The sequence below is a fragment of the Schistocerca americana genome, chromosome 2, assembly GCF_021461395.2.
Source record: "Schistocerca americana isolate TAMUIC-IGC-003095 chromosome 2, iqSchAmer2.1, whole genome shotgun sequence".
NCBI lineage: Eukaryota > Metazoa > Arthropoda > Insecta > Orthoptera > Acrididae > Schistocerca > Schistocerca americana.
The window spans coordinates 480,319,006-480,342,341 of record NC_060120.1 but is presented as its reverse complement, the minus strand read 5'-3'; the positions used below and the strand labels follow the sequence as shown (position 1 = coordinate 480,342,341).

General features: G+C 38.2%; 1 protein-coding gene across 3 annotated transcripts in view; it reads right to left on the bottom strand.

Annotated features, from left to right (window-relative positions):
- The window catches only part of LOC124596370 (cleavage and polyadenylation specificity factor subunit 1), a 299,255-nt gene that overhangs the window by 213,995 nt on the left and 61,924 nt on the right, over positions 1-23,336 (bottom strand). For all 3 annotated transcript variants that reach the window (XM_047135481.1, XM_047135482.1, XM_047135483.1), the window contains 3 exons: positions 11,041-11,221; positions 1,929-2,035; positions 1,680-1,853 (listed from right to left, as the gene is read on the bottom strand). In XM_047135481.1, the coding sequence (XP_046991437.1) occupies positions 1,680-1,853; positions 1,929-2,035; positions 11,041-11,221 (462 nt within the window). The remainder of the gene's footprint in view (positions 1-1,679; positions 1,854-1,928; positions 2,036-11,040; positions 11,222-23,336) is intronic.

Here is a 23,336-nt window from a genome sequence, read left to right as displayed (position 1 = left end):
CAACAAAGATGAAGACATGTGAATTCTGCACACTCGGTTCCAAAACTCCATAAACACACGATAGGTCATAGGTCATTGTACTGTGCCTCAACAGTAAAGAGACGCATCTGAAAAGACTGACTACCAAATTAATCAGTTCAGGATTATAAACTATTCTACGTCACTTTGTAGCCTCCACCCTCTATCACAGGTTGAATTTGAACTCGCTTTTAAATATCAGGATATTAACAGCATTCTGAAACTGAATGGCCAAAACTGGTATTAACAGTAAAATAAAATACAACTGTAATGTAGCCTGTTTTCTTTGTAAAATAAAGGTAGCGACATTTGACTGCTGGTAGAAGATCCTAGGAGTGTCTGCCCCGAGAGTGCCTCAGTCATGCAAATCATTAACATGTTTTTATTCCTATCAAAGTCTTTAATAAGTCCATTAAAACTCTGTGGTGTGAATGATCTAACTCAGCTGAAACTATCAATTACAATTAAATAAAAAATGTAATCTAGGCTGTTTTATATCACTATTTTCTGTGCCACAATGCCATCTTTGTGTCAGTACCTACAGAGATGGAGTATGTGTGAAAAAACACAAAGTTTCAGTAACTCTATCTCCATCAGAGGCAGAGACCTTGAGCCACAGTAACTAAGAAAGACTTAAACAACACAGTGTAACAATTTCATTGGCCGTGCCACTAAAATACCGTTCTGCAGATTAATAATGTAGGCGATAGTATCAGTGTAATGGTCACAAAAATTTCTATTTTATTTATTCTTAGTGACATAACTGACAGTACTGTGCAATAGACACAGACTTTATTCCTCATCTAAAAGTAGCCGAAAAGTCTAATCCAACATAGGTTTGAAAATTCTTTGCTGCATACACATATAGTATGTCAGCTAAAGCAACTGTTAATCAGACATTTGTTGAATTTTATTAACGCATCACACCTCCACAAAGTATTTGCAGTTCCCGCCCTACATCTTAACACATGCTTTAGCACACAAGTGCAATGATTTCTGAACATGTTAAAGAGAGCTTACAAAATGTGTTCAGTCTCAGATGCCTCCACAATTTGTACAAGAATACATTCATCTCCACTGACAAGTAGTGCGGGAAGGTCACTGGATTTGTGTAAGGAAAATGTGCTGGCCAAGGTACTGATCCACACAACCCAATAAAGGCAGCTGTGTGTCATCAGAAAAAAGAGCATTTCAGGGTGAAACAAACAAAATACTTAGCAAACACCAAAAATTGTCATGGATTTCTATAAAACCTATGTTTCTTTATTTAGATTAATCTATTTCAATGGTACGTGCTAGGAGTAAACTTACTGTCCTACAGACAATATCAAGCAATCATAAACTGTCATCACATTTTCAAATTACCAAGAGACTTAACTGATGAAGTTTTTAATTTCCATAGCCCAAGATCTTCTACAATATTTTCAAACATGAAAAAGGGAAGGAGAGGCGGAAATAAGAAAAAGAAGATTTTGATGATGAAAAGCTAGAGCCTGAGAATACCTTAGTTGCAGTTAACATGTATCGCAGAACAGAATAAAAAAGCTGCATACAAATGAAATAAAGACTTTTATGTCAGAAGCTTTTTTTTTTTTTTTTTTTTTTGAGGTGTTTAACATGCATCAGACAATTGCTCTGACACTTTCTGCACATCTACTCACCTGAGGTCTTATGGATCGCTGAAGAACACACAAGGCTCCATTTTTACCATACCCAGAAGTGGTAAATAGTTCTATATCAGGGTCTTCTATACTTGAAAATTCCTCAGAAAGAAAAGCTGGTTCACCCATCGATATGTTTCCACATGGACCTATATTAAGGAGGCTATCACAGACCTGGAATTGACACACACAGAAGAGTCAGTTTACCAATACACAATATCGTAAGTGAAACAGTTCCAACATTCTCACCTCAAATGCATAGGAAGCAATATGAACTGAAGTCTGTGTTTCACTGCCATATACTTCCAGCTCATCCAGATCTCTAATATCTGCCACATCCGATGCCATCCAGTCACCTACAAAACATTATCAGAAATACACACAGATACCTGGCCCATGTGTCTTGTAGTATTTGATGTAAAATAAAATCTCATCCACATACTGAAGAACAGTACAGTATAATGGAAAATGTTCTTTGACTGGCTTTTTTCAACTGAAAGCAAAACACTTCAAAAAATTCATAAATAACTAGACACAAAATGATGCAAAATCAATGGAAATATTTAGCAGCATTATGGGGGACACTAAGAAGTACCGAATACGTAAATAAATCAAAAATGAAACATCCTACACCTGCCGCAAATTTTCTTTACTGCACACAAATGCTCAGAAAAAAAAGACAGATGCCTGTTGTTGCTGTCCACAAAGTTAAAAACTGGCTTAAATAAATCATGGATAAATAGTGATTAATGAGATCTGAGCTGTTGTAACATACTGGAAGAGCAGCAAATAAAAGTAATAAAGCACAGTGTTAGGTGACATTAAGGGCATGATAAAATATCAGAAATGACAAAGCTGAAACCCTGAAAACTAAAATGACAAACACAGGAGACAAGACAGAGACAAGGACAAATTAAAAAAGAAAAGTCGTAACAATCTTTGAAAATATGTAGCGAAGCATAAAGATATCAATAATATAATAATATAAGAATGGAAGTACAGAAGTGGAAATATCATACAATGTATATGGTGGAGGTAATTCCACCACAAGTTCTCTTGAACCTGCACAAGCACGAAAGATTGTTTGGAAGGAAAGCCAATGTTCGATTTTGGTTTACTGGGAGAACTGTAGGAAAGCGAAGTTCAACAATAAAGGAGATCATGTACAGATCACTTGTGTGACTCATTCTTGAGTACTGCTTGAGAATTTGTTTTCTGCACCATGACGGATTAAAGGAAGACATAAGGCAATTCCAAGAAGTGCTGTTAGATTTGGTACCATTAGATTCAATCAATGGGAAGAAAGATGACAGTTCTTTTTGCAAAACATTATTGAGATAGTTTACAGAACTGACATTTGTGACAGGCTACTGAACAATTCTACATCCACCAACGAACATTTCGTATATGGACCATGAAGATAAGATACAAGAAATCAGGGCTTGCACGGAAGCATATACAGGTAGACAGACTTTTTCTTTCTTCACTTTCATGTTGCCTTCAAATTAAGTTTCACATTTCAGGCTTACACAATAAAAGTCACTCTGAGAGTAAATTTCATTTCCATAGAAGTGATTGTTACAGCTTTTCCAGGCTTTATTGCCTTGCCTCTCTGATCAAGACTTATACAACTGACCTAATGAGTCTATTTTCAGAGCGTGCACAGCCACAACAAAAGCACACATAGCTGAAATTTAGCTACCGACAATATCTGCAGTAATGGTTAGGGGCATCCTGATCCTTTCCCAATTTGGATTGGTACATGGAAGTTATATTGTATGAAAAACAAGAATTACTTATGCCCTTTATTTTCTTCTTTCTTAAAACATTTCTTCTTTTTTTCCCAGGTGGTTTCTTTCTAGATGCTCAGTAGAAAGAAATATGTATGTCAGTGGCTTGTGAGATGCACACGTGGAAAAAGTTAAGGAAAAGAATGCTGCATGCACAATCACATATAAACCCTCCACTGCAATGCATGGGTACTGTCAGAAAGATAAGTACTCTATCTCAGTATTTGGATCTTGCAAAGGTGTTTTAACCATCCATGTAATTTTTGGCATGAAAATAAACACCAGTTACACTTCTTCAATACATCGTAGCTATATCCCCTTCACAACTTAACTTTTCCATTACCTTTTTGACATTTTTTAAAAAATGTTATTTAGCTTTTCCGTTACCCAGTTGCTCATTTTTAATACAATTAAGTAACTTTTCAAATTTCCGGTGAAAGTCTTACTTTGTCAATCACATCCACCTCTTTCCTCCTCACCCCATCTGGTAAGTCTCCCCTGACCTGTGGTTCTGGGTGACTTTCCCGAAATATACCCGTTTTCCTAGACCTCTACAGTCCTTTTCCTTCATCCCTCTTCCTCCCCCTTCAACCCCTCTGTCTGAAGAAGGAGCCTAATTAAATTTTTCTCTTATGTGTGTGTTCTGCTCCTGCTGCTGCTGCTTGGTGAGTAAATTTTTTATCTATCTTTTTATCTAATTTTTATTTTGCCAAAAATTAATTGTTTCCATTGTTCCATCTACCTCTTTGTATTCTTCCTCTTGCTCTGCCTCCTCAAAATATTTTTTTCTTGTGATAGTGTTAAGTCTCATGTTTTCTACCTTTCCAATCCTCCATGTGTCCTTCCCACCTTGGCTGTCCATCTTCATTTAACCATCCAATGTGTTATCCTATTTATGCTCACATCTTGTCCTCTTTTCTACACTAAGCTATATAATGGATCATTTCTTCCTTTCTTGTCTGGTAGCCACTGCACACTTTACACTGTTGTTTGGTTATCATCCCTATGGTTGGTTTGATGCAGTTCTATTTTCCTGTCAGCTGCAACATACCCTCTTCATTTCTGCTAACTGCTGAATCCTGCCTCGTCAACAATCTGTCTTATATATTCATATCTATCCTTCCACATTCCCTTTCATTACAGTTTCCTGAAATAACTCATGTTGTAATACGAGGGCTATCCACAAAGTACATTACGTTTTGGAATTAAAAATAAATAAAGTATTGGAAAATTTTTTATTATATACAGATGAAAGCCACACTTAAATACTACTTTTCTACACAGTTGCCATTTAAATTAAGGCACTTATCGTAGCGATGGACGAGCTTGGAAATTCCTTCGTCATAAAATTCGGCCGCCTGCGCCTTCAACCACGTTGTTACCTCTTCTTGAAGCTTTGCGTCGTCATCAAAACGCTGCATAGCCAACCACTCCTTCGATGCTGGGAGTAAGTGGAAGTCGCTCGGTGCCAGGTCGGGGCTCTAGGGCGGATGAGGAAACAACTCCCACTTAAAAGATTCGAGAACTTGACGAGTGGCATTTGCCGTGTGGGCCCAGGCGTTGTCGTGAATCAGCAAGATCTTTGAGCCAACTTTCCCCTGCGCTTGTTTTGTATTGCTCTTCTGAGGTTGTGCAGAGTTTGGCAATACCTTTGAGAGTTTATTGTTGTGCCTCTTTCCAGGAAATCCACAAAAATCACACCTTTTCTATCCCAAAAGACTGTCGCCACGTGGTTGAAGGTGCAGGCGGCCGAATTTTACGACTAAGGAATTTCCAAGCTCGTCCATCGCTACGATAAGTGCCTTAATTTAAATGGCAACTATGTAGGAAAGTAGTATTTAAGTGTGGCTTTCATCTGTATATAATAAAAAAACTTCCAATACTTTATTTATTTTTAATTCCAAAACTTAATGTACTTTGTGGATAGCCCTCGTATGTACCAAACCACTTCACAAGGGTATGCTTCAAAGAAATGACTGACTGGCTTTAATAAATTCAAGAAACATATTTTATTAACAAAAAATATATCACTTACAAAATTTGAAGTTTATTTTATTTCTCTTAATATTCATTCATTATTTCCACTTTTGTCATACCCATCCATGAGCTTCACACTTCCTGTCATTGTCGGCTGTGAAAATTTAATTAAGCAAGTTGTACACTTCATTCTTCACCTTGAGATTTCTCTCAAAACGTCTCCCACCAGGAATTCTTTGAGATCCTTGAATAAGTGTCTTGCATGATTTAATTTTTCACTTGATTCTTCATGTCATCCACTGTTGAACATTCACACCATTCCTCAGATTTCTATTGTTCATACCTGTGTCACCATACAATCCCTTTAGCTGAAACCAACAGCACAATGCAAATGCACAACAGGCTGTTACTTCCTGGGTTACCCTCATATATCTTCAATTCATTACATTCCTTTTCTTGTTGATTTGTTGCAGACCATCTTAACTTCCCAGTTGATCAAGTCATCTGATTTTCATCAGATTACAAAGTAATAAAACATTTAATTTTGGTCTTCCCCATTGTTTATGTTTCATATCTAGAGAGATTTGTTCCGAACATACATTTTCATGAGTCTTTTCTGGTCTTGTGCTTATGTTTTTGCCTGTCAGCAGCTCTTCCTTTTAATAGAAAACTGTTTTGCCTCATGCAGCATTTCTTGTATTATCCATCTTTATCTATTCAACTACAGCGAAGGAGCAAAGTTTGACATCTCTTCAAGAGTCTCTAATTGAAGTCTAACATTTTACACTTTGGTAGCTAGATCGTGACTATAAAAATGACATGAATTCCTGAACTTATAATATTCTTTCTGGAATGTACTTTCACTCTGCAGAGGGTTTGAGGTACTGACAAAAATTCAACGAGAGCGGGTTGCAAGTTGTGCATGGATAGCTCAGTCAGTAGAGCATCTGCCTGCAAAAGGCAAAGGTCTCAGGTTCGAGTCCCATTCAGCACACAGTTTTAATCCACCAGAAAGTTATAACAGTCTTGATTTCCAACTCATTATTGCAGAAAACAATTTAGTCTATCACGACTTACATAACTTTCCATAATTAATTAATGGCCCAGATCCCACAGTTACTCATGGATACAGCCTTTGAGTAGCCAGCTGACAGAAGTTATCACTTATAAATAAGGACAGTAAATATTATTAATCATGCAAACATAAAAGTCACACACACTCATGCAAATTAATGCTACATTTCCTGCTAAGACAACAATGACATGTTTGTGCCATGCATCCATTAGTTGCACCAACATGAAATAGCATAGTCTGACCACTGACGAAATTGTTCACAAGTTACTTGATGACTTTGGAAACAGTGACACTTAATTTTTGGAAGATACTGTTGTAAATGATTCTGAGGAAAATACAAACTATGTTCTGAAAGAAACTATAGAGAATGTACATAAAGAGACTTTCGAATTAAATATCTGATATTTTACTGAAAGGGCTTTCAGTATGTAATTCCAAAGTGATGTTATTTTGTAACATGATTATTTGTTGCATAATTAGAAGAAGACTGTGGATGTCCACACAATTCAGCAACAAGCAGCATTATTCCACTGTATATTATGACTGAAGAGTGTGAAAGACCACGGACAAGGGTAAGGGTGAGAACTCCACATTTTGACTCTGAGAAAGGCTGATGGTCCACTGACTGTATGCCACACCCATATTCTTCATGATTATCTGGGCAGTAAATATAAATTCAGATGAGGTTGTATCTGGGATTTCTCTGTTTATGCAGATGAGAGGTCTGACACAGTGACTATCATGAAGACATTGCTTTTGAGGAATATACAAGAAAATCTACAGTGGGATAAAAGATACAGAACTTCAGAGACATGAGCAAATCTGTCATTGTAAAAGAAATATCTTAGCACTGTGTTGGGAGGAATAGCAAAATGTAAGCACAAGGCAAACTGCAAAAATGGGCACCTCTACTGACAGAAAAACAGGGAGAAGTCAAAACCAATCAGTTTGGTGGATTATAAGCAAAATTAGTTGAGTGTTGACTTGTCTGACCAGCGGACTGAGTGTCTGAGAATCATCAAACTGTGAAGTGATGGAGGAAGTAGGCATTCCACATAATTCAGAGTTTGACAGTAAACCCTTGGACACTGTAGGACAAATTCAAAGGAAAACACCTAACAATTTCCCAGTTCATGTAAACCACCTGTAGACATGCAAGTCTTGCAAGGGCGGCAGGAGAGTTTGAAAGGTAGGAAACGAGATACTGGCAAAAGTAAAGCTGTGAGGACATGTCATGAGTCGTGCTTGAGTAGCTCAGTTGCTAGAGCACTTGCTGCAAAAGGCGAAGGTCCAAAGTTCGAGTCACGGTCCCGCACACTGTTTTGTACTGCCAGGAAGTTTCATATTAGTGCACACTCCACCTCAGAGAGAAAATTTCATTCTGGAAACATCCCCCAGACTGTAGCTAAGCTATGTCTCTACTATATCCATTCTACCAGAAGTGCTAGTCTTGCAAGGTCTGCAAGAGAGCTTCTGTGAAGTTTGGAAGGTAGGAGATGAGGTACTGGTAGAAGTAAAGTTGTGAGGACAGGTCATGAGTTGTGTTTTGGTAGCTCAGTTGGTACAGCACTTTCCCACAAAAGGCAAAGGTCCCGAGCTTGAGTCTTAGTCCCGCACACAGTTTTAATCTGCCAGAAGTTTCATCTGTAGAAATTTTGCTGAGAAGATATCTCTATCTGGTACTCCAGAACACTTCAGACTATCAACTGGAAACCAATTTTTGAAAAAATCAAGACAGAAACACAGAGGAAACAAACACAATGTGCAGTGTACTAACAAAGAGGCAAGAAGCTGACTGAAAAAGAAGCAACCAAAGTGGTGAATGCAAAGTCCCATCGGGTAAATTAGGCAATTCATGAAACTGTTTCCTACAACATTCCCAAATATGATTATTATACACAAACAAACAGTATGCTCATATTAATTATGTGGGCATCCACGGCCAGAGTCAGCTGACACGTAAGTTTTGTACCACATCATAATGTAAAAAAGTATACTGGAGAAACCAAATTACATGGTATGATACTCAGTAAACTTTTATGTCACACAGTATGCTTCTTTATTAAACACTTCCATGCAAAAGAAACATCTGATTAGTGGAAAATTCCATGAATGTCCATTTGATCAATTTTTCCTTCTACGAAAACAGTGTTATAAAGAAATCACTTTATGAAAGTTAATATTGTATTCAGGATCAAAGTATTACATACTACTTTAAATTAGGAAGTCTCTGTTTTTTGAAATTTGTAAATGTTACTACTGTACTACTGACTTTCAAGGACTAATAAATCTTTAAACTTGGGGAAAAACAGTTAGGTTTTCCTGCTGGGTTTGTATGGAACTGTTCAGTAAAAAATGTTTGTAATAATCTATGCTGTGCTCTTATGCACAAGATACCAAATTTGAGCAATTTGTAAATATAAGAGAAAGCTGCTAAGTTATCAGATTGGCATGAAGAAATGACAATGGTATTAATTAATTTTGTTTCTCTTTTGTTGGTAAAAATTAGATTTTGTTTCTATAACTTTTAAAGGTAGTTGTATTATGTACAGTTCCAAAGAGAGAAGCTAAAACTGCACACAATCATAAAATTCTTGGTTCTGAATGGTCTACCAATAACAAAAATTCATCTAAAGGTGATGAGCATTTACAAGAAGACTGCTCCTTCATTTCCTAAAGCTAGGAACTATGTGCTGCCCTGCAACAGAAAATGATCCCTCTAAAAGACATCTCAAAACTGCACTCACAGATGAAGAAGTGCAGAACGGTCTAGGAAATTCTTGATTCAAAGTTTATGAAACTGGTGACACATATATCAGAAGAAAGAGTACCATATATTTATTAAATAGGAAACACCTTCCTGATGTTCTGGAAATTATCTTAAAGTACTGTAAATTTATGTAAAAAGTTAATTACAAGACAGTTGTGTGCACAATGCACCCTAACATTTGTCAAACGCTGACCATCAGCAAATGAAAAAATTAATGTATCATCAAGATTTGAACCAACTTAAGGAGAATTATAGTGATTTCTTACAATATAAGTGAATCATGGGTCTCCCACTTCATGCCAGAAATGTAACATAAGGTAGAGGAGAGTGACTCTGCACAAAAAGCAAGTAAGACATACCAGTACTCTGTGGAACACAAAAATGATTTTATTTATGTCTTACCTTGCAAAAGGCAAAACAATACTTTTAAATACCCCGTATAACAGAAATTTTCAGGAGTGACTAGATGAAAAAATATGCAAGAAATAGATCTGATTTGGTAAAAAAAAAAAAAAAAAGCATCACATGTCATGTCAAGAGCATGAAACATGTTAACATGTTATGGCAATGTGAAAACTGAAGAATTTGAAGAACAACACTTATTCACCCTTTCTCCTATGAACTCCCTTCCCCTGGTCTTCCACTTATTCTCATATTTAGTTAAGTTTGTGGATGGAATAATTTTGAGTCCACCAAGTAGTAAAGGCAGCTTGTAGTGGTTAAAGATTGCAGGTTCGGGTCCTGTCACGGTCGCCAGTTGTAGTGGTTAATAAAAAAAAATGGGAGAAGAGAGACCGTGAAAAAGGGAAAGAATGAAAGAAATGCAGATCGGACTTTGTATTACGGAAAAGCTATCGGACTTCGTTATTCGAAAAAGCTATTGTTGGGGTGGTCCTTGTGGCGTTTTTGAGCAAAAGTTAAACCAATTTTCACTACAAAAGTTATTGAAAAGAAACAGAGAATAACAGAATGTAACGGACAGAAGGAAGTGGCGTAGACGAGAGATCATCCTTTACCAGATTAACTTATCTTCTCTAGGACGGCGTCCACGTCTTCAAAAATCTCCTTCATTTCAGCGTGAAAAAATCTGCTCCGAAATCTTGTAATAGTCCAGGGATCACTAAGTTATACCAATTAAAATCATCTTGATACTGTATGCAATTTAATTCACTTTGCTACTTCCATCCAACGAATTTCTTAATAACTTCCACAATATCTACACATTACAATCAGATCAAGATTAGCCATTAAGTTTTTACGTCAGCATCCGATCACGCCTGCCTTAAGCTACGGCTATCAAGAGACAATTGAAACGGAATAAAAAAACAAAAAAAGTTAACAATTTTGGTAGTTTCTCTGCCGTCGAGCGCTCATACCGCTGCGACGAGATATTTTTTATCTGAGGGAACGAGTGTAGCGCGGCGAAATTCAAAGCCCCGCTACAAGCTGTAGATGGTTATTTTTCAGTCTTGTAGGACCAAATTTCAGGGATGAAACTAAAATTGACAAAATGGTTTGACCTAAAATTGGTCAAAAAATAACTGCATTTTCTGTCATACAGTTTTAGGCTGTGGAAGTTTTCCCTTTCCTTACCACATTAGACCCTATGCATACCTGCAGACTCACAGTATAATAGTTATCTGCCAACACATCTGACTTCAATCATATGTTATGTTATAACCCAAGATGCCTATTCAGAAAAATTACTACTTGAAAACAGGGAGAAAACATCTTGAAAAAGGATATTACCTAAGGTATCAAGCCTTCTCTTTTTAGCAGCTTGATCTGGCTTAGCTGCTTCTTGTTTGGGAGCAAATGTCTTTTCTTCAAGTGTAAAGACTGTTGACTGCTCCTTTTCTGTAAATCTGAGTAACAATGAATTTCCCAAGCGAGAGCCCAGGAATAAGTAATTATCTTCACAAACACATGTCTGTAAAATAAAAAGAGAAAATATCATTAAAATGAAAATATAAAGCTGCACAGAGTACAAAATGGAAGAGGAGACAAATTGTAAACTGACAAAAATTGTCCACATATATGTTTACATTTCCAAAAGTGCTTGTATTTTACTAAGTTTGTAACAAAAATCATAAATAACATTTTATTCCCAGGTTATGTGAGATTGCAGCTGAGTTTGTTCAATATAGCCCATGAGTCCATACATTCATGACATGTTAGAAGGTAAAGTACAATGGCACTGTTTGCTGGGAACTGCTAACAGGTTGTTCAGCCACCTAACGGCTAAATGGAAGGGCTTACCTTCAACATACCTACCTTTGTGACATGTAATTGTTGTGTCTTAAGTATTTGGATCCACTGCAGGTGATTGTAGTAAGAACATATAAAACTTAATGTTGCACTTCTGTTGTTGATGACAATGAAAGAGAGAAAAAGGAGGGGTTGTGGCACATAGCCCTCTTCAATTGCACCAAGTAGCCAAGCAGATCAGCAAGATGAATGTTCCCATACTACAGACAAATGACCATCAACATTGTCAAATGCCCTCATTATGTGGGAAACTGCAGAAAGATTTGGAATTCAACCCAGATCAGTGACACACAGTCAGGTTATGGGGAACTGTACACAACCGCCGCTCCATTCTTCACTGGTAACATACTAGCAATGAAAATTTCTAACAACATAAGGATCTAAGCCAGGTAACTTCCTGTTGAATGCCACCACAAATGCATACATTACCGACCTTGGCCACAGAAACACACTTCCCAACATGAACTGAAACAATATATCTTGTGTAAAACTAATGACAGGTGGAGATCCAGAATTGAATGGGGTTGGAGTGATCATGATTTAGGGTAATTTTCTGTATATGTTTTAAAATCAGCATTTCTCTTGGAAAGAGAGGGAGAGGCGCAAACAAGAGCTACATTTTGTTAAAGGTTTATTATTCTTATACCTTCCTCCTTCATATCTTTCCCTGGCTGATGGAAATTAGTGATATGATGGAACTGTTCACAAATTACTGTGATTCTTTTCACATTAACATTCAAGACAGTCAAGAAGCTTCCATGGCAGATATTCACCACCATCTGAAAAATATCCATGAATATCAGCATGTGTCTGCAAGTATTTTAAGACAATGGATAAAACATGTCAAGTATGGAAATACTAAAACTGGGAACTACTCCTACACCTAACATAAGTCAGCTTCACATAATTACCATTGTTGGTAAACTGGCATGTATGAATAAAATATTTTATCACGGACAGATATATTCCTGTTAAGGAAATCACATAATGGAAAGCCGTGTTAAAGAGATAAGATATAATTGTGAGGTGAGATATATGAAGCTGATCATCACAGGGTGCCGCTGCAGGAAGGAAGGAAGACTGAGTTTAATGTCCCATTGACATCGAAGTCTTTAGATACAAACCACAAGCTCGGATTGTGTCAAGGATGGGAATGGAAATTTTTCATGCGCTTTCAAAAGGGACCATCTTGGCATGTGCCTGGAGTGATTTAGGGGAAATCATGGAAAATCTAAATCTGGATGGTTGGAAAAGGGTTTGAACAGTCATCCTCCCAAATGTGAGTCCAGTGTGCTAACCAGTGCACCACTTCACTTGGTTGGAACCACTGCTGTTGGCCAGAAACAATTGGCAAGTACAGTCAGTATCCTACTTCACATCCCACACCAACTGTAGATGGCTTTGCTTGAAAATCACTCACTTGCTCTCAAAAGTGGTGTTTGCAAGGCAACAGTATAACAATCACAAAGCAGAACTTGTGGCTGATTATATCTTCTGCGTGGCTCTAATGCAGTTCAACACAATAAGTATTTTTACATCATAAAAAAGTATTTTTACACCACAAAAGCTGGGGTTTCACAATATGATTATTGTTTTAGGGCATTAAATGGTTTGGTCTTCCAAAGAGGGGGCAAGGAAGAACTATGGGTCAAATGAAGTGGATTAAATAGAAATTCTGTCAAAAACTAAGAGAGAGATTTTAAAATAAAACATTTGTTAATCAGTAGTACTAGAATATAGAAAAGTCAAAATTTTATTTAAAAATTCAATTGAAAGAACAAAAGTGACCAAATAAAAAACAAACCAACAATTTATTTACAAATTAACCAAAAAAAGTTACAACCTCTTAGCCTAAATAGACCACTAATTACGTGACAATCATTGTATGATGTTATGCAGCATTCAATACTGACACTAGTAATTCGTATTTTCCTCACTTTTTAATGAATATTTGGTCAGATTACAGCTTTTACACTAGTGTCTTTTAGCGGCTGGGAACAGTCATTTCCCTTAACTGCCAGTAGTTCACTTCAACAACTGGTGCCCTATGGTCATGTCTTCAGTTATGAAAAGAAGCAGTCAACAAAAAAAAAGATGAGACCAGAATAAAAAGTGTAGTGAAGCTGATTAGCAAGTACTAAGTTCAGCCTGATGAGCCAGAGTGTCACATTATAACAAAACAAAGTGCTGTGTTTTGTTTTCAATGAGTAGCTTTAAGCAAGCAATGTCTTCATACAATCATGCTTCTTTATGGGTCTAATATTTTCTGACTGCATGATAGTGACTGTATTAAATGTGGTATTGGACTGATAATTATGGTTAAGCCAAATGTTTATTACGTCTTAATTATCACAAAACAGGGCCTACATTGGAAATGCTACCTTTGAAAGCCTGTTTCAGATTTTTCTGTGAATGCTTGCTAGCAGCAAACACCACATAACAAATCAGTAGCACTATAAACATGTCCACTGAACCATGATATGGCCATGCCAATCAGTGGGACATAAGCATTCAAGTTACTACAATAGATGCTCTAATATGTCCCTGTCTTATCTCTTCTACATTATGTTCCATCTGTCGCTTTCTGGATTTCCACAACTGTAAATGATCTTTGTCTCTCATACTGTTCAAATTTCCTATCAATCTAAGACAATATGATTGAGTTATCATTAACAGAGTTTTTAATGTATCTCACAGTACCATGTTCGACAATTTTCAGTGCTTTATTGGAAACATTCTGACCTAAATTATGAGTTTTATCTAGCATTCTGAAAAGTTAATAGCCAATTTAGAAAACCTCTTATTTCATTGATCTCATATGAAGTTCCACACATCTTTACACCAAACTAGATTATTGAGGAAAAAAATTTGTAAGAATAATATTCATGAAGACAGAAATGTATTAACTTTTCCCACAAATTTTGTCTAGGTAAGTAATGCAACACAAGACAATCATCACACTGAATGAAGTGGAGTTCTGGAACAATTATTCAACTTGCGCCTGCGGTCTAGCCTGTCGTTTCTGCCTCTCATTTTCATTTACCAAATGTGTGACATGAATTCTTTTAACAGTCTGACAGGCCTCTCGTCTACATATAAATAAAGCCAAATTACGACAGTTGTTTATATACGGAGTCCTACACAGCAAAACAGTTCACTCTGGTGAGTTGAAAGCATTTCATTAAAAGCAATAAGAATGGTAAAGTATATTTTCTGGAATATCTAAACTAGATGCTGCACTAAACCAACATGCAGATAAAAGAACTGCTGCTATTCTCAGTTTAACAACAGGGTTAAACTGGGACATAGTAAGTGTGGTTAACAGGCATCAAACATGATAGTACAGTAGATTTTCTGTTCACTTTAGCTCTCTACATTTCAACTGCTTGTTGCTGTTGTTGTGGTCTTCAGTCCTGAGACTGGTTTGATGCAGCTCTCCATGCTACTCTATCCTGTGCAAGCTTCTTCATCTCCCAGTACCTACTGCAACCTACATCCTTCTGAATCTGCTTAGTGTATTCATCTCTTGGTCTCCCTCTACGATTTTTACCCTCCACGCTGCCCTCCAATGCTAAATTTGTGATCCCTTGATGCCTCAAAACATGTCCTACCAACCAATCCCTTCTTCTAGTCAAGTTGTGCCACAAACTTCTCTTCTCCCCAATCCTATTCGATACCTCCTCATTAGTTACGTGATCTACCCACCTTATCTTCAGCATTCTTCTGTAGCACCACATTTCGAAAGCTTCTATTCTCTTCTTGTCCAAACTGGTTATCGTCCATGTTTCACTTCCATACATGGCTACACTCCATACAAATACTTTCAGAAAAGACTTCCTGACACTTAAATCTATACTCGATGTTAACAAATTTCTCTTCTTCAGAAACGATTTCCTTGCCATTGCCAGTCTACATTTTATATCCTCTCTACTTCGACCATCATCAGTTATTTTGCTCCCTAAATAGCAAAACTCCTTTACTACTTTAAGTGTCTCATTTCCTAATCTAATCCCCTCAGCATCACCCGATTTAATTTGACTACATTCCAGTATCCTCGTTTTGCTTTTGTTGATGTTCATCTTATATCCTCCTTTCAAGACACTGTCCATTCCGTTCAACTGCTCTTCCAAGTCCTTTGCTGTCTCTGACAGAATTACAATGTTATCGGTGAACCTCAAAGTTTTTATTTCTTCTCCATGAATTTTAATACCTACTCCGAATTTTTCTTTTGTTTCCTTTACTGCTTGCTCAATATACAGATTGAATAACATCGGGGAGAGGCTACAACCTTGTCTCACTCCTTTCCCAACCACTGCTTCCCTTTCATGCCCCTCGACTCTTATAACTGCCATCTGGTTTCTGTACAAATTGTAAATAGCCTTTCGCTCCCTGTATTTTACCCCTTCAGAATTTGAAAGAGAGTATTCCAGTTAACGTTGTCAAAAGCTTTCTCTAAGTCTACAAATGCTAGAAATGTAGGTTTGCCTTTTCTTAATCTTTCTTCTAAGATAAGTCGTAAGGTTAGTATTGCCTCACGTGTTCCAACATTTCTACGGAATCCAAACTGATCTTCCCCGAGGTCCGCTTCTACCAGTTTTTCCATTCGTCTGTAAAGAATTCGCGTTAGTACTTTGCAGCTGTGACTTATTAAACTGATAGTTCGAAAAAAAAAAAAAACGGAAATAAGTGAGATTTAAACCTACGAAACAGTTCCCATTTCGCTACCAATTCCTTGCGCTAACGACTGTGCTGTAAGTACGATCAACTGCTTATAACGTTTATTTATTTCCAACCAGCACTTATTTTGTCTTACAAGGGGACTGCACCTACTCTTCATCACTGATTTCATCCAGGTAATCCAGGAATGGAAGCAATGGAAGTAGGAGCTCAAGACAGCACAGTGCTTACAACAAACAGCTCTTTTGGCACAGGTCAACTGAGGAATGAACAGTTTATGTTAGTGTAGTTTTTCACCAAAAACAGTAAACTATAATCCAGCATCATTTTCAATAGGTACTTCAACACTTCACTGCGGATGCTATCATCATATGGCTTCTGTTCTTCTTCTTCTACCTATGTTCCAGCCACATTAATATTTTCACTTTTATATTTTCAGCTAAGTCCATATTTTTCATAACATTCTCGAGAAATTCACATTATTTGATCGAGACCTAGCAAGCAACTGAGCTTCATAGCCATAGCTGGTGTTGTCCCCAACAGCTAATGGGCTGATTTTCCCTGCATCGGGAATTTATTGTTCACATGCAGCTGCCGAGGACTGCTCGAAGGTCAAAATGAAACAACTGAAAACAACGTCCTCTATGCATTAACTATAATCTATTCATGGAAAGTTATTTTCAATCCCAAATTTCTCTCTTTCTTTTTCATGTCTTTTATAAAAATATTAATAAACACAACATACTGAGCATCATTTCGGTTCATTTACAGTGAAAGTAATGTAAAAGTTGAAAATAAGAAAAATAAAAAAGTTTCTGCATAAAGACTCAACACCATGACCCTCTGATTACAAAGTGGAAACTGCACTAACATAAATGGCTCATGCCTCACCTGACCCGTGCCAAAAACGTTAATTTTACCTAAATCCTTGGCCACCTGTAGCTCACACTTCTGTTAATTTAATTTCTGGTCAAGCCCTGCATATCCTATAAATCTGGATAAAATCAATGATGACCAGTATGTGCAATTCCCTTGTTAGAATACTTGATTCAGATGCCATAATATGTGACATTCTAACTTGTGCCTCATTAGGAGACTGTCTTTAACAAACTCTTTTCTGCCCCTATTTGACTTGGATATCTCCTCATTTCATTCTTCAATTGTCTGCAAAAGATGAAATAAATCCCTGTAGCACTAAGCCTCTGGGGCTGTCAGTCTCCTGTCTCAATTATTTTAATTGTGTACTGCCTCGAAAGCTTATCATTGCTGCCTGATAGCACTACACTTTTAACCATCCTCTGGAATTACCTTTCACTTCCCTGTTATCTCTAAATATAAGAGTGGTGCTGGATGCTTATTTCTTGTGTTTCATAGCTTGCACCATTTTCTGTTTATTTAACTCATTTCTCAACATGGATACTGCATAGATTTATGCAACATTTAGTTTCAATGTTTTGTGTTAAGTCACAACTACATAATTTAAGATGAATTTTATTTGGTGAGATTGTTTCAATAAATCTGTATTATGTAACACCTCTCCAAAAACTGTGGAACAGCTCATTGACAATGTAATTATAGCAAGCATTACTGCCGGAGGTAACCCAGTTTCAAATAGTTCTGCACAATTACCTCTACTAACCACTGGCAACAAATAAGATTTTGTCTTCTTCAAGATTGCTGGATGGCCGTATCTGCTCTCCTCCAGAGTTCTTCGGTGGCAGTACACTTTTATCCATTGTTGAGTACAGCAACACTTTGTTGCTGACAACATACTCTCTTTGCTGCTACACATGAATCCCAAAAATTCCATTTCCTCCACTCTCTCTCTCTCTCTCTCTCTCTCTCTCTCTCTCTCTCTGTGTGTGTGTGTGTGTGTGTGTGTGTGTGTGTGTGTGTGTGTGGAGGGGAGTGGGGAAAGGGGGGGGGGGCACTCATACGAAGATGCATTTTCAGGTATGATGCGCACTACAGTTGTTATCTGAGACAACTTTGTACGCCAAAAACACGTTAAAAAATGTAAATACTGTAGAACATTCAAATCAGTGTTTTCATTGATAAATATGAAATTGTTCCACCAAGCAACAATGGCAGAATACATTAACTGCATTTAGTGTCCTCGTATCAAGTGCCAGTTTTTGAAACGGGTTCCTCAAGATATTTATGCACCACAGACACTTCACTTTCTCTCTACCTGGATGCCATTCCCAAGACCATTGCATCACCTTAGTCTGAACTGTGTAAGTGAGTTGTTCTTGGAATATGTCTGCATTTCTAATTTATGGATTTGTAGTTATAAGACATGTAATTCTACAAATGAAATCAGAATGACATGTTCAGAAATAAAATATTCAGCAAACATCAAGTCACTACTGTGAAGAAATAAAAGTTCAGCACTCCATATGCACGTAAAAATTCTGTATTAAACTATTTACTACATTCCATAATTCACAAACATGAAGGTTGGTTTAATCAATATTGAGGTCACACTTGCTGCTTCTACACTTGAATTCCACCTTCTCACATTGCCTACAGAAATGTGCAGCCTCAGACTAATTTAGACCATCATGCACATAAAGGACTATAATAAATAATTCTGTAAGTCAGAAATAGCTTCTTGCTTTTGAGAATCACCAAAAAAAAAGCACCTTCATTCCTTAAGGATATCTTATGGTATTCAAAAAAGTAAATGCAAGTTTGCAACTTGATACAGGGAGCCTTCTGTTGTCTTGAACACAAAAAAGGACACACAATTTTACCACCAAAATATTTGATCACCTACCTATGATATAATATGTCTGACAGGCAGCAAAGTTAAATTTGAAATAAAACTGAAAAAGTTTCTCCTTGACTGCTTATATCTGTATATAAAAAAAGAACACCCTGTACATGATCAGCATGTCGCCACATTTCCATATGAATGTGTAACGTGAATGTAAAAAAGACATCTCACAACATTATAATTAATCATACAAATTATCTATGGAACATGAAACTAACTATCTGAGGCAGGGGACTGAATGAATCTGCTCAAGACTTTGGGGCAATGGAATCAGCATTCTGCAGCTACAGTGTGAAAGTAACTAGGAGTGAAAAAATAGCTCCCCCTATATTTTTGATGGCAAAGTACAACTTTCTCCACCTGTCAGAGGTGCCCCAACTTCTCTGAAATTCTGTTTTTGTTATATTGATACATATAGCGTCATTTTCTAGTAAAGACAATCCATGTGACGACAGCTCAAAATTGCAACATCAGGTGGAGTAACCGAAAGGAAAAACCGAGAAAGTGCACAATATAGTACTAGGTGTCCAGCGATTAAAAGGTGTATAAAACAGTAAACAACATTAGCACATTAGACAAAGGGGTACAATATACAGGGTGTTTAGAATCTGGTTTCCATAAATGTAGGATGTGCTCATATGAACATGGGTGTGAAAACGTTTTGTTAGAAAGTTATGAAAGGAATTCGCTGCAAAGACCCCCCCCCCCCCCCCCTCCCAATTATGGCAATGCCCCTCGGACATACATTTTTACTTACCCTCTGATTTACACATGGTCCTGGCATTCATTTTTAGTCTGTCTAATTGTGTTCTGTTCAGCATCAACATGTGGGATGACATCATTAATGATTATCTTATTGGTCACTATTTCTTACGATAACATCTTACTGGGCAAATGTTGCTACAGTTTCTCAGAAATGAGGTTGAGGTGCTTCATTTACTTGACAATGTACATCTACATACCATCCAATGAATGCATAGTTTGTGCACAATGGTACTCCACCTCATTTAACTAAATGTTCGTCGGTATCTTGATAACCAGTTCCTGAATCGATGGATTGGTCAAGAGGGATGTGCTGCATGGCTTGTGCAGGCTGCCTCTCTTTATTAAAAAAAAAAGCAACAACAACAGCAACAACAAAACAACAACTCTTGCAATTAATACTGGATGGGATTATTTGTAATCAGGAGGACAAGAACTCTTCAGAAAATTTGCACTCTTTATTGCCTGTTAGCTAATAACTTTCTGTTTTGGGCGACGTAAAATTAAATATAGGATACATAAAACCAGTAAAGACAAGAGACAAGTAATACAGCACACATTTCTTCAATCCTTAGCTCCTAGCATTGTTTTCTCTCCAATCTTGCTACAGCTTTACATGGCTTTCTTTCCTTTCTGCGAAAGAATCTATTACCTCATCAAAGTTCGTCAAACGCTTTGCTACACAAAAAATTGAAACATCGTTGTCTAATACTGCATAAGCTGTTAATACAAATAGTACCCAAGACTGGTGTGGTTTCTCGATTTGATTACGTCTATTTTGTCACTGCTAGATAAAACAAAATAGGCCTTTCTAACACTGCAGAAATTGTAAGACACACCAAATAAATGAGACTGTTTTGGCACAAATGGTCATTTGTATAACACGAAGACCAACATAAAATGCCTACTCACTCCACCAGAGCCACGTACCCCTACCTTCTACCTATTACCCAAAATCCACAAAGTGAACCATCCTGGCCATCCCACTGTGGCAGGCTTCAAAGCCCCAACAGAACGTATCTCAGCTCTGGTAGGCCAACACCTGCAACCTATCACCCGCATACTCCCATCCTATATCAAAGACACAAATCACTTCCTAGAACGCCTCAAATCCATTCCCACTCCCCTCCCATCTGAAACCTTTCTTGTCACCATAGATGCTACATCCCTTTACACAAACATCCTACATACCCGTGGTCTCTCTGCCCTTGAATACTACCTCTCCCAACGCCCACCCGAAGATCTTCCTTATTGCACTTGCCAACTTCATCCTCACCCATAATTACTTCACTTTTGAAGGCCAGTCCTACAAAAAATTAAGGGGAACGGCCACGGAAACCAGGATGGCTACGTCCTACGCCAACCTCTTCATGGGCACCGTGGAAGAGGCTCTCCTGAATACCCAACAGCTGCTTCCCCTGTCCTGGTATAGGTTTATAGATGACATCTTTGTGGTCTGGACTCAAGGTGAAGAAACACTCCTTAATTTCCTCCATAACCTCAACTCCTTTTCGAATCTGAATTTCACCTGGTCCTTCTCCAAAATCCAAGCCACCTTCCTGGATGTTGACCTTCATCTTGTTGAAGCTCACATCCACACCTCTGTCCACATCAAACCCACAAACAAACAACAGTACCTTCACTTTGATAGCTGCCATCCATTCTGCATCAAACGCTCCCTTCCCTACAGCCTAGGTATTCGTGGCAAACGTACCTGCTCCAGTGACAAATCCCTCAACAATTACAACAATAACCTGACCAGTGCTTTCCTCTCCCGCAACTATCCTGCAGACCTTGTCCACAAACAGATCTCCCGAGCAATACATTCCTCCCCGTCCAACAACAATGTTCCTACCTCCAGACCACACAGAAGCATCCCCCTTGTCACCCAATATTACCCTGACCTCGAATACATCAACAAATTACTCCGTCAGGGATATGACTTTCTCAAGGCAAGCCCTGAAATGAGATCATCCCTTGAAAATATTCTCCCCACACCACCCAGAGTTGCCCTAACCTCCGTAACATCCTTGTAGGGTTTCTACAATATTCCCAGACCACCTTCCCCACCCAGCAGTTCCTACCCCTGTAACCAACCCCACTGCAAAACCTGCCCCATGCATCCCCCCACAACCACCTACTCCAGCCCCGCTACTGGTATAACATACACAATTCAAGGCAGGGCCACATGTGAAACAACACATGTCATTTATCAGCTGACACGCCTGCACTGCACAGCCTTTTACATTGGTATGACGATAACTAAACTGGCTGAGCGCATGAATGGGCACAGACAAACTGTCCGCCTAGTAGAAGAGCATGCCCTCCAGCATAATTCTAGGGACCTAGTAACCAGCTATACCGTACGTGCCATTTGGCTTCTCCCACCCAACACCAGTCCCTCAGAACTGCAGAGATGGGAACTTGCAGTCCAACACATCCTTTCATCCCACCATCCCCCTGGACTGAGCCTACGTTAACCAACCTCGTTCCCATTTACTCTTCAGTCTTCTCCTCTTTCCCTTTCCTCTTTAGCCATTCACACAACTTTTCATCCTACACAGTTGTGTTTATACTATATACTTCTTTACTTCTATATGCATCCTCTTGGGTTTGAAGCTGGCACAGTACTTACAGTAGAATATCTTTGGCTCCCCTCTGACACCCATGCCTCCCATCTTTACTACCCTCCCTGTTTACCTTTCCCCTGTTGCTTTATAACCTGGGTTGTGAGTAACTGAATCCACTTTCCCTTCTTCCCCTTTTTTTCCCCTCTCTCCTCCCTGACGAAGGAACAAAGTTCCGAAAGCTAGGATACGTAAATTTTCTGTTCTGTTTTGTGTATCTATCGGCCGTACTGGGCTGAGGTAAGTACTGGCCAGCCCCTCTATCTCTTTGTTAGTATTAATTTACAGATCAGTAGTACAAGCAGTTCTGAAAGACCAAGTATTAAACATTACTGAAACATCCACACTAGCACATGGTGTAGCATCCACAGGCAGCAATGCAGGCACTGACCTTGGCATCCAGTTGGTCATACAGATAGCAAATACTGTTCTAGGATACATAATGCCACATCTGCTTGACCTGTTCACCTAGTTCTGTAAGAGTTGTTAGTTAACAAGTCACATAAGTCACTTCTCGTCCCATCTTATCCAACACATGCTCAATTGGAGACATCGTGCAGAGCACATTTAGTTTCAATGGCAATGTGTGGGTGAAAATTTATCATTTTGGAAGAACACATCCACCTCCCGTGGCAAAAACAGCAAAACAATGGGTCTAACAACATTCTGCAGGTACCTAACACTGGTTAGCATCCCCTGCAGAAACATCAACAGTGAACAGGAGTTGCAGCTTATAGCACATCAGACCGTAGGGCCTAGGGCAGGACTAGTGTGTCCAGTCAAGCTGTGCATATCAATGCTGTGGCATGAGTGGAAGACAGGCTAGAGGTGTACATGCTCTTAGTCCCACTGCTGATAACTGGTTTGCAACAGTTCGAGGTGACATGTCTGCGTTCACAAGCTCTCTTATCTGTGCTATGGTAGCTGTACGA